General features: G+C 42.2%; 1 protein-coding gene across 11 annotated transcripts in view; it reads left to right on the top strand.

Moving 5' to 3' along the window:
* The window catches only part of TRPM3 (transient receptor potential cation channel subfamily M member 3), a 512968-nt gene extending 500314 nt beyond the window's left edge, over nucleotides 1–12654 (top strand). For 6 of the 11 annotated variants that reach the window (XM_054689396.1, XM_054689393.1, XM_054689392.1 and 3 more), the window contains one exon: nucleotides 10314–12306. In XM_054689396.1, coding sequence (XP_054545371.1) covers nucleotides 10314–11766 — 1453 coding nt within the window. In that variant the 3' untranslated portion in view covers nucleotides 11767–12306. Of the gene's footprint in view, nucleotides 1–10313 lie in introns of all 11 variants that reach the window. The other 5 variants (XM_054689399.1, XM_054689398.1, XM_054689397.1 and 2 more) reach the window with 3 other exon arrangements.
* The last annotated feature ends 364 nt before the right edge of the window (nucleotides 12655–13018 follow it).

Raw genomic sequence — 13018 nt, 5'->3', positions numbered from 1 at the left:
CAGCTCCCAGAGGCCCACCCTCCCTGTGGCCAGGCATTCTCTGAAGAAACAGGTGCTGGAGTGGGACATCCTCATGACCAAGCACAAAGTGCCAGAGAAGTGAGCCCAAGCTCCTGCCTCATTCTGTTCCTTGCACTTCTCTTTGTGTTTGTTTGAGATTTTGGTGGTGGCAGTGGCGGCAGCACTGGTGGTGGTGGTGGTGGTTTTGATTTGTTTTGTATTTGTAAGTGTACCAGAAAAGAATATCTTTAAACACTAGATTGAACTCACACAACAGCAAAGAATGGATCCACAGTACCCATCCCACACATTCTAATCAATGTTTTTTTTAAGTGAAGTGGCAGGTGAGATCATGTGTCCTATTTACATTCAATGACTGATAAATAGATAGCTAGATAGAAGACAGAGGATAGATAGGTGATAGGGAAATACACACACACACACACACACACACACACACACACACACACAAAGAATATATACAGACTTGGCTAGGTACATGTGTTGAATTTACATAAGGTAACTATACATTTTATATCGAATATTATAGAACTCACTCTCATGTTAGAAAACCCTAATACAGAGACTTTGTAATCAGAAAAAATAAAAGCTGACTCATTGCTCTACTAAACGACTTGGGAAAAGATTTTCTTTACAGAGAGAGGCCCATGTTCCTTCCTGTGCCACTGACTTTAAAACACAATTTATTTAGACCAGCTGAATTTGCATAAATCTTTTTATAAATACAAAGATACTTCCATAATTATAAATTTAAACGGATCATTATTAAATCATACGTTTGCACCCAAATAGTATGCAAAGAGCTCAATAAAATATTCAGGAGTTCATTAGTACCTTGGAGGAACTCAATTCTGAAAAGACCTTGTCTTTTTTTTACATAGCAATTTTTACATAGCAATGACCCTTATACATTTAAGCAACACAATGTCAGAATATAATGGGATAATTGAGTAAAATTTGGGTCATTATCTAGCTAATAATATTAAAATAACCAAATTTTAAAGAATTTATTTTCTTAAAATTTTGTTAATTTTTAACCAGTATTTGATTTCTCCCCTCAGGTGGAGTCCCCATAGTTCTACCACCATAGCATCTGTGATCCATCACCATAGTCCCTTGTGCTCTTCCCTCCCCTGTTTTGACCCCTCTCTCCACCATCTTGCTGTTTGCCTCAGATGAATGATCAGCTTGCAAGTTTTGTCTTTTTTTCCTGACCATTTGTTGAGTTTCTCTAGATTCTGTATATAAGGGAAACCAACCAATATTTTATCCTTTTTCTTCTGACTTGTTTCACTTAGCATAATCCCTTCCAGCTCCATCCACATTGCTGCAAATGGCATGAGTTTTTGATGGCTGAGTAGTATTCCATTTTGCTTATACCACATTTTCTTGCTCCAGCCAGCTGTTTGGGAGAAATTAGGTTGTTTCCATATCTTGGCTTAAAATTACCAAATTTTCAACCTATTAAGTGACTTTGGCAACAGGCTTCTTTTCTGGGGACTTTGGGCTGAAAAAAGTCACTCCATAAAGGCTGTTCTATCAAATTCTGTTTTCCTTGTCCTTTGTACGAATTCAAGTCTGATTTAATACATGCATACTGAACTTTCACTGTATGCCAGGCAATATGGTAGCCACTGAGGATCAATAGGCAGGCCCTGTCTTCAAGAAACATTCCCCTTGAGCTTCAATGTACACTGTTCTAAAGAATAGCCAGAAACTTTCAACCAAATTATCTGGAGGAGTGATTACAACACAGATGCTGGGTATCTGGATAACCCCCTCACCACCACCACCAACTTCCAATTCACTGTGCCTGGAATGGACCTGATAGATAATTTGCATTTTCAACAAGGTCACAAGTGGTGCTGATGTTGACACTGCTGATTTGGGGAACAAACTTTGAAAACCAGTGATGGAACCTAATAGACAAGTTAAAAGTCCAAAAGTTAGGAGAAGATGGTACAGAATTATTCACTGTGAATATAAAAATCAATACCATAAATTTAGAAAAGTTCTGGAGGTCACTGAGTACAGATAAGCAGTTATCTCCCTGTACACATGACCAATGACAATTTAATGAATATATACTGAGTAACTGGCATAAACAGAACCTAGGGTTGGGGCTGGGGATATAAGGACTCTACTTTGAAAGAATACATGGTCTAGTTACAACCAGCCTCTATTTGAACACTTTCTGGAAAAGAGAGGAAATGCTTGAGATACCAGCCTTATGAATGAATACAAAATAAACTAAATTATTTTCTCTCTGAGAAGATATTTTACATATGTGCAATCACAATAATCTCCCCACTTTGCTCTGTCTTTCCCAAACTAAGTATCTCCAGTTTCTTTAACTACTTTCACACTTGCCATCAGATCTCCTACTATCCTGCCCACTTCCTCAATGCGCACTTTAAATTGTCAACATCACCGTGTAAATGTGGTATCTAAATGGAACGTAATTCCCTCTATTGTAGTTAGAGTCTAGATTTAAATACTTTATTCTTTCATGCATTATTCTTGAGAACCTACTATGTGTTTGGGCTAATATATACAAAGTGCAATAGGACAGGGAGTTCTTTTCCATATTATAAGAAAAGGAACACAGTAGAATGAAAAGTTTTTAATACTAATTCTGCAGTAACTAGCTGTGACCTTGAACAAGTTGCTTAGCTCCTCTGAACCTATGTCAGCATCTGCAAAATGACATCATAACACCTGACTCTGAGTACCGAAAGTTATTAACATATATGAAATATTTTGCTCTCAATATATTGTGGTTACTATCATTATTTGCTCAACACATGTTATTTACTGTATGATTGCATTACAACTAAGTGACATCTTTGGTTCAAAGTGAGCCTACAATTAACTCATTAAAACCAAGGCTTTTGCACATGAGCTGATTCAAATCTCTTCAAACCTCTTCTTAATGAAATTTTTATTTTGACCTAAAATCAGGCCTTAATATTCAATGCTGTGAATTTTTTCCCTTTGGCTCCCTTTGGATATCTGAGTAATCCCTCCACCATCACCAGATTCCAATTCACCATTTCTGCAATGGATCCTGAGAATTTGCATTTTTGACAAGTTCATACCCAAAGACTCTTTAGATGCTGATTTTATCACATAGTTCATTAATTTTTCATCCTATTCATTTTGTCATTGTTTGATAAACCACTATGCCTTCAATATAATTCACTAAAATGATTACCAGCACAGTTCAAGTGAAGTAAGACAGAAATTAGACATTGCTTCACACCAAAAATGTCTTTTGTGACAGTATCAGTCCATTATTCTACCATCTCTCCTTTGGTTAATCAACCAGCTAAGTTTCCACATTTCTCCAAGCAACCCAGTATGTCACCATCCCTGCTAAAATCACAATTTTTGATGAAATCATCAAAAATATTGTGTGTCAATGTCAACTCTAGATTATCAAAAATGAGACAAGATTAATATTGAACATTTGTAGTCTCCTATTAACTAACCCTATCTCAAAAGATACCATTTGCTTAATTACCCACTACTAAGTCACTTATAATGCTGCTTAGAGCTTACATCAAACTCCTAAAATTTCTACAATGCAGGAATGATGAGTGTCAGGAAAACACTGTCCTATCTCCAGTCTCTTGGCATTTTTTTTAATTCCCATTGGTTCTTAAGGGTTACCTATATTTTCTGGTGATCACTTAAGGGTTACCTGTTCTTTTCTGGTTCCTTTAACTCACTTCAAGCAGAATTTGCAAACTGGTGACTCGCAGGCAGCATCTACCCACAGAGGGCTGTTGTGTTGGGCTTTGCAGTGATTGTTAAAATCCATTCTGAATGCCTTTGGACTGGGTATGCTCTCTGCTGCCAAAAATCCCTGCCTGAATCTTCTTGTATCTTGCCTGCTTTGCTTACTGGATCTACCCCACCCACAGGCAGGTCTCTGACTTAGCTTCCAGGCCATCCTCACCATCACCCCCGTTGTCAGCCTCCACTTACCAGAAGAAGTTGTAGTCTGGATTTTCACCTTGACTGTAACAATTTAAGCAAAATAGGATGTACATTATTCCTAGAGTCATGCTTTAATTTATTATTGTCGTTCCCAAGCCACTAGGATTTGTGTCTTTTTTTCATTTCACCTAGATCCAATAAGGTGATAGACACATGACTATTAATAGTATATTCAACTTATAATTTTTGTTGGTAGTGAGAGAAAGAAGTATGTAATTCATAATCAAAAAACAGTGTAAGCCAAAAAAGATGTTTCACCCACCTTCTCCCATTTCATTCTCCAAAGCTGATCTTTGGTGTCTCCATTGATTGAGTTTAAATCTTTCTCCATCTTTCATCCTAGAGTTAATGAGAAGGATAATTGGCCAAAAGGGAAGAGTAGGTGACCCAAAAGATCTTAAATAATTTACGGATTAGTTGTCAGTGTGTGGACACAAAAAAGGCAGCATTAGCTGTTCTGTATCATCACCTTTCATTTGAAAACTTATGTCAGTATATCCTGTTCTCCCACAGAAGGGGCCCCAAGATGGGGCTCATGGAATAGGGGCTGGCTCTTGCCCTTCATCCAACACTCACCCTACAGCTCTCAGGAACATTTGAAATTTAGAACAGGTATAGTCTGCCAATCTATTTTTTTCTTTTACCATATTTCCTTTAACCACATTTTGATGTTATCAGAAAATGAAAAAGAAAATGAATTCTAGAAAGTACCATAACAATCCTTAAGAATTGCATATTGGGGGCCTCCCTGGTGGCGCAAGGGATCAAGCACTACACTATGAAGCAATCCGCAGCCTCTGCAACATGAGTTCGATCCCTCGCCAGCTAGGGGAGCTACCACATGGCACAGCAGACCTCTCCTGTCTTGCCTGCTGCTCCCCTCAGCAGTGTGTTTCAGTCAGTCTGCCTGTTCTGCTCCCCGCTCTGTCTCTGGTGAGTCCTCTCACTACCAGCCCCCACCCCACCCCGCACCTCTGGCCTGTTCCCCAGCTCTTGTATGCATAAATAAATCTTAAAAAAAAAAAGAAAGAAATCGCATATTGAAGCTGAAATTTTCTGTGCCACCAGAATCTTTTGACTGTCCTTTCCCTCGTCACATGGGCTGTACAACCAGCGCTCTTCTCAGCTGGGCTTCCCACCAAGCTACTGAGTCCCGTCTAATGGGCTCTTGGCTGTGGTTCTCTAAGAGCAGGACCAGGAGTCACCTCATATCTTTCCAGGACCCTCTTGTGTCCCACCTGTAAACAGCTTCTCAGTTATCCTGAAATAGTCACTCAAGGTGTGGAGATGGGAAAGAAGAAAACAAAGGATTCCTTCCATAAAACGTCTTCATTTCCATAATTCTTTTGTTCTTAGTTACTTCAAGTCTCTTCCTCCCTGTGATTCCTACTGATCCATAAATTCTTATCATTCTTACCCCCATTTTATATTCTGACTGGTTTGACCAGAATCAGCAGCTAGGTACCACAATCATGACCCAAGAATCTCAATTTGTTCCTCAGACCATATAAATCTGTGATGCAAGCACATTTACCCCTAACTTTTCAAAAATATTTTTTGGTTTTGTTTTTCAAGATTAAGGGAAGCACTCTAGTTACAGAACACATAAATTTGACCGTAAGATTTTTATTCTTTTATAAGTTCTACACTAAGTTCCCATTAGTTGCATCCATAATCTAAGTGATCATATAGTTAGGTGGTTAAACACATCCAGAATTTTGAGAGAAAATTGATAAAATAGTCATTTAAAAAAAAAATCAAATCTTATATACCAAAGCCCCAAAAGTCCACATGAGAGTTAAGATTTGGTTAATAGGGCCTCCCCTGGTGGCGCAGCAGTTGAGCACTGGGCTGCAAAGCTGCCCGCAGCCTCTGCAGCGCTGGTTCAATCCCCGGCCCCCGGTGAGGGTCCCACACGGCGCGCAGACCTCTCCTGCTGTGCCCGCTGCTCCCCTCAGCAGTGTACTTCATCAGTCTGCCTGTTCTGTTCCCCGCTCTGGCTCTGGTGAATTCTCCACCCTCCCACGCTTCTGACTGTACCCAGTGCTTGTGTAAATAAATAAATAAATCTTAAAAAAAAAAAAAAAGATTTGGTTATAATAGTTCTGTTACAGGGCAGGGAAAGGAGTACCCCTGAAACCCCAAACCTGCCTGCTCTAAATAGGTTCTGCCATCCACTGCAGAAAGACAAAACATACTCTAGTGGATAAGATCTTTAATGGAAAGGAACTTTAATACAATTAGTGTGCAATAAAGACAAGAAATATAGTTTCCAAATCAAACACTTGAAGTTACCCATCCCCTCGTGGGTAAATGCCCAGCCAAACAGAGTTGGCCCAAAGCAGGGCCACTGAAGCCCAAAAGCCTGCCACAAGTCTAAAGCACCTTCTGGTGGGGACCCACAGAAAAGGGTCAGAAACAGCCAGACAAGTCTAGAAGGAAAAGTGCAAAATCAAAATCAAGGTAAAAGCTGCCATTGTTAACCTCCCCACGGGTCTATCCTCCACATCTGTTTCAACCAGTCTAAAACTAAAGGCAAGTGCAGCTTTATTCACATGTTTCTCTGCTCCATATGCCTCCTCCAGGTCTCCTTGCTCCCCATCTTTCCTTTCTTCCTTCTCCAGACTCCTCTTCAGCTTCTTCACAGCTCCACCCTTCTTGGGTGGGTCAGGGAAACTGGAACCTCCCCTTTCCCTGCGGACCACCCTGCTACAGTTCCCTGGCCCTTTTCTAGGAGGTTCTGCCCTAGTTCCTTTCCCTGGGCCATACATCTTCTGAGCCTATGGGGTACTCCATTGTTTTCTCTAGGTATCCTCTTTCTCCTTGTACCTCTTCTCTCTTCAACTTACACCCATGGACTCCTTAGCCTCTGTTCCCCATTCACTGCCTATTAACCAGGTCCTGCTGTTCTGTTGGCTCATGTTAGCTGCTTAGTTCTGCCTCTTGCAATGTTTTCTGAAGTGTTGCATATTGGGCTGAAGGAAGGTGGGACACATGGGGAAGGTCCCCCCAGTGTAGGAAGATAATGCCACAGTCTAGATCAATGAGCATGTGCGGTTATGCAGAAAAAAGCATTTTTCATTTCTTTCCTCATCAACTTCTGTACACTATATTCCAGAAAAGGAAAGGAGAGGAGGGAGGAAACTATCCCGCCTTTCCTTGCTCAGCCAACCCAAAAAACTAGGAGGATCTAGTACCTAGAATATATGAAAAGTCTCTTTCTGTAACAGGGTGGTCTCCAGGAAAGGGGGAGGTTCCCTGTCCCACCCAAGGGAGGGTGGAGCTGAGCAGGAAGAGGAGAAGCTGCAGAAGAGACTGAGGAAGGAAGGAGCAGGATGGAGCCAGGAGACACGTGAAGAAACTGCGCTTGTCTTTTGGTCGTGGACTGGGTGACACAGATGTGGGTGAGACCCGTGGGGAGGTGACAATGGCAGCTTTTATCTTGATGTTGATTTTGCTCTTTTCCTTCCGGGTTGTCTGGTTGTTTGTGACCCTTTTCTGTGGGTCCCCACTGGAAGATGTGTTAGACTTGTGGCAGGCTGTGGGGCCTTGTTCTGGGCCAATCCCATTTGGATGGACTTTTACCCACGAGGGGACGGGTAACTTTGGGTGCTTCATTTAGAAACTAGACTCTTTGCCTTACCTGTATTGTTTCCTAGTTTTATTAAAGTTCCTTCCCATTAAAGTCTCCTATGTTTTGTGTTGATGCGGCGGATGGCAGAACCCATTTAGAATAGGCAGGTTTGTGGGGTTTAGGCTGCCCCTCTCCCTGTCCTATAACAGTTCTATGGAAAAGCCTGATCTGTCCTGTTCCTGACTTTAATGAAGACATATTTCATCCTCTTACTTAAGTTTACTGCATTGCAAAAATTGAAATTGCTTGCAAATTCAAACTCCATAAGCTTAGATGGTGGAAAACAAAGTGAATTGTAAGTCTATAAGACACACAACTTATTACAGCAAGTAATTTGTTTCTTCGGGCTATGTTTATTCCGCAAAACAACATGAAATGGGAAGTTTCTATTTTCCTTCTAAATTAGTCACGTTAGCTGGGTAAAGAACATCAGATTTACCAGATACAGAACAGTTCCAATTATAAGATTTTTGGAACTGTACCTGGATATGGTGGCAAGGGTGGGTGGACCTGTGGAAACTCTGGGTTGGTTCTAGGACAGCTGCAGGAAACAAAAGAATAAAATGTATCCAAAGCGGGGCTCTGGAAAGCAGTCCAGAAGCTTAAGCTAGGTGAAGGGAAACTGAGGGATAAAAGAGCAGAGTAAATGGAGTGCACTGAGGGGTTGCTGCTGGAGAGACAGAAATATGCCCCAAGGCAATCACCCTGTCCCCCACCCCCATCCAAAGCAGTTTTTTTTTTTTAAGCTTATTGTTCTCTCAGGGAGGGAAACCACTTGCTCTTAAGCCTTCTGGCACTGAAATGTAAATTTCTCCTTAACAGAGGTATTGCTATTATTAACACAGCACCACCACTGCCACCACAACTGGGATGTGCGGAGACCCAATTCTCATCCCCACCATTCTTTATAAAGCAAATTCTGCACAGGCAGACATGTTCCCTTTAAGAATCAGCAGACAAATTATTTACTGTGTATACAGAGTATTGGGAAAGTATTTTTATCCTCTCTAGAAAAGTTGTGAATGGATCTCATTTAGATTCTCCAGAAGATTAGCCTTTGAGCATCTAAAAGTAGAAGTTTGAGTTTAAACCATGAGAGCTGGGCTTTGGTTTGTCCTATCCAAGTTAATTTGAGCAAGTGATAAATATGGCACAATCTTATTTTAAATATGTGGACTCTGCCTTTTGTAAATAAATGGCCAGGCAGCTCATTAAGCTTTTGGATTCAAGTTCAGAGTAGTGACTGACACAGTGAACATTTATTGACACCTGGCAGGTATTGGGCTGGCAACATGGAGATGGAAACAGGAATACTGACCCAGATCAAGCCCTCAAAAATTTCCAATGGGGAGGGTCATGACATCTTAGATAACTGCAACATAGTCATTTGTGATCAGCTACTCAAAGAGACAAAGGAGTAGGATAATTCACTTATTGACAGACACTCCGTAGACTTTACCACAAATTACTTGACTTAATCCTAAATTTCTTGATGCTTTTTTTCTTTATTAATGAAAGGATTGGGTCAGATTAGATTAGTAGCAGGACCATGTTTATTCCTTTGGAGGCACTAAATTCTAAAAAACCACTATTGTGAAAACAAGGAAGATTATTGTGTAAATGCAAAACAAAAAATAATCCCAGCCCACAAAATACAAATTTTTACACATACTCTACAAAAAAAAAAAAAAGTTACATTCTAAAATTCTACTGCTAAGTTCTGGGTAAAGTCATTAAAATGCAACATTGGTGACTCATAAACCAACACCCTAATATATATTTAGGTCATTAAATCCTGCCTGCCCTAAATCAAGCTAAACTACAGGAGTAATGAAAGATGGGACTTTGGTCCTACTTAACTTCAGTAAGAACTACTTCACTTTGCTGTTTATTTATTATGATTGTGCATTACATTGCACTGAGGACAAGGAGGACCGGTAGTTAAAAACCACTGGATTAGGTAATCTTGAAATCCTCCTCCAGCTCAAAAAGATTTGTATTCTCTGATTCTCAGTGTCATTATCCCTGCCTTCTTCCCCTCACCCCCTGGCTACCTGCAACCCTTCATTTCCCACTGGTAATGTTACAGGGCGACCCCAGTGTGAAATGGGTTTCCTGACTGTGGGTCCTCACCCACGCACTTAAAAGGGACTTACAATAAGACTCAATTGCAGGTACATACAAAAAGGCTAAAGAAGGATTTATTTACCAAAAAAAAAGGGGGGGGGAATGAAGAAAGGAATAACTGTGAGAAAAAGAGAGAGAAATAAATTAGTGAATGTGTCCTACTAGTTCCTCTGAGATGGGACCCCAATAGCACACTCAAAACCGGCGATAAACCAAGGATCCCGAAGGCCCACATGTCCGGTTATATACCAAGCCTGGCTGCTTAACTCCACCCTCAGTTCCCAGCAGTTCTCCCTTAGGTGGTGATAACAGTATGGGAATTGGAGTCTTTGGTGGCTTGGATCTCTTTGGTCTGAGGTGGGGGTAGGGTCCATAAAACCTATCTGTGGAGTCTGTTCAGGACATCCATTCCCCCCAACAGTAGGACATGGATGTGCCAGGGTCTGGGCACAACCTGGATTTTCTCTGTCCCTGCAATTTAAAGCTCCAGCAGAGAAGTGACCCTGCTTCTCCTCTCTTCCTTGTACAGGGTGGAGAACATGTCCATGCGGCTGGAGGAAGTCAACGAGAGAGAACACTGCATGAAGGCTTCGCTCCAGACTGTGGACATCCGGCTGGCGCAGCTGGAGGATCTCATCGGGCGCATGGCCACGGCCCTGGAGCGCCTGACAGGTCTGGAGCGAGCCGAGTCCAACAAAATCCGCTCGCGGACCTCCTCGGACTGCACAGATGCAGCCTACATCGTCCGCCAGAGCAGCTTCAACAGCCAGGAGGGGAACACCTTCAAGCTCCAAGAGAGTATAGACCCTGCAGGTGAGGAGACCATGTCCCCAACTTCTCCAACCCTAATGCCCCGTATGCGAAGCCATTCATTCTATTCAGTCAATATGAAAGACAAAGGTGGTATAGAAAAGTTGGAAAGTCTTTTTAAAGAAAGGTCCCTGAGCCTACACCGGGCTACTAGTTCCCACTCTGTAGCAAAAGAATCCAAAGCTCCTGCAGCCCCTGCAAACACCTTGGCCATTGTTCCTGATTCCAGAAGACCATCGTCGTGTATAGACATCTATGTCTCTGCCATGGATGAGCTCCACTGTGATATAGACCCTCTGGACAATTCCATGAACATCCTTGGGCTGGGTGAGCCAAGCTTTTCAGCTCCACTATCTTCCACAGCCCCTTCAAGCAGTGCCTATGCAACTCTTGCACCCACAGACAGACCTCCAAGCCGGAGCATCGATTTCGAGGACATCACCTCCATGGACACTAGATCTTTTTCTTCAGACTACACCCACCTCCCAGAATGCCAAAACCCCTGGGACACTGAGCCTCCGATGTACCACAGCATTGAGCGTTCCAAAAGCAGCCGCTACCTAGCCGCCACTCCCTTTCTTCTGGAGGAGGCCCCCATCGTGAAGTCTCACAGCTTTATGTTTTCTCCTTCGAGGAGCTATTACACCAACTTTGGGGTGCCTGTGAAAACTGCAGAATACACAAGTATTACAGACTGTATCGACACGCGCTGTGTCAACGCCCCTCTAGCGATCGCCAACAGAGCCACCTTCCCCGGCGGTCTCGGAGGCAAAGTAGAGGATGCGTCCTGCTGCCCCCCTGAGCGGGAAGCAGAACTGAGCCACCCCAGCTCTGACCCTGAGGAGAGCGAGGCCAAAAGCCAGAGAGTGGCTGTCGAGATGCCCTCCCAGGAGGGCGATAACTCAGACAGACCCCTGTCCAACAACATCACGGTTCCCAAGATAGAGCGCGCCAACAGCTACTCCGCAGAGGAGCCGAGCGCGTCCTACGCACACACCAGGAAGAGCTTCTCCATCAGTGACAAACTTGACAGGCAGCGGAACACAGCAAGCCTGCGAAATCCCTTCCAGAGAAGTAAGTCCTCCAAGCCCGAGGCCCGAGGGGACAGCCTATCCATGAGGAGACTGTCCAGAACGTCTGCTTTCCACAGCTTTGAAAGCAAGCACAACTAAACCTTCTTAACAAGCGTTGCAGGAGCCACCAGAAATCCAGCTCTAAAATTCTCCCCCAACTCCACCTGTTCCCCTTCCTTGAAACGTACCTACTTTATTCTTAGCTGAGCAAAACAAGCAATGCCTGGGGAGGTGTTCACTCAAAGGTAACTTCTGGGCCACAGATCAAGAAGGCCTTTTGATCTGACCTGGTGCCAAACACGGGGGATCTAAATCATGTTCACACTTGATGGGTGGGGAGGGGAAAGAGGGAGAAGGGTAAGAGATGAATGTGTATCACTAGTCGTTTCAGAAAGCTGTGAGCTCTGGGAAGGAAGGGGCTTCAAGAACGCAACATGCCAGGAGGCATCTTTCAATTACTGATCATTATCAAGAGTTTAGGAGGCAGGGCTAAATTGCAAAATAAAATAAATAAATAGCCAGCGTACAAATGAGATATTCTAAACTTCAATTCTGTTTTCTTTTTACATTGGCTCCATCACTGGTGACTGATGAAGAGCATCCTTTTTATTCAGTATAAGCCGGCAGCAAGCAGTTCTACCTAACGTCCCACATCCTTCTCATGCCAACACTTCTGTAATTGATCATTATAAAGAAAAAACAAGGTAACAGTCATAGTTCACCTGTCTCCTATTATTCACTTCTGGTGCCACAACTGTTTTCTTTTTTGAAGAAAATAAGGGAAAAGAAATGCCTTTTTGTAATGCAATCAAAATGAAAGAAGAATTGTTAAAAACAATGTCAAGAGGTTTATTATATACAGTGGGCATTCAAGCATAGTCAAGCAAGCTCAGGATGAATGTAATTAAATAATTTTATATTTTTTAATTTATTTTGTATTTCACCTGTCATCAATGAAGCCACTCATTGAATAAGAAATAGTGAACAGAAAAAAAAAAAAATAGTGGGCAGAACTCACCTAAAGTGGCCACATGGGATATGGTAATAGTTTCACCATTCATGTCGTGCCATGCTGCTGTGTGACTTTCATCATTTGCATGATCTCACCACGTCTTTTGAACATCTCCAAGATAGAACTGCCAATTTTTCACACCACTCATCACATGACCATTTTGTATATGAGTATCTGGTTACATGTGGATATTTTCATACCTAGAGTTTTGCCATTTAATCTGGACTCGCCGTAAATTTAATTGGAGTTTTTCAAGGGCTGGTATCTTTTTTATGGAAATGTTCCAAAACACTTTATAAGGAAGTTTCAAAACCATAAATAAGCTTAGAATTGGCTGGG

Source organism: Talpa occidentalis, unplaced genomic scaffold (assembly GCF_014898055.3).
Source record: "Talpa occidentalis isolate TD23 unplaced genomic scaffold, MPIMG_talOcc4v2.1 talOcc4.7, whole genome shotgun sequence".
In the NCBI taxonomy this organism is placed as follows: Eukaryota; Metazoa; Chordata; class Mammalia; order Eulipotyphla; family Talpidae; genus Talpa; species Talpa occidentalis.
This window is presented reverse-complemented; position numbering and strand designations above follow the sequence as displayed.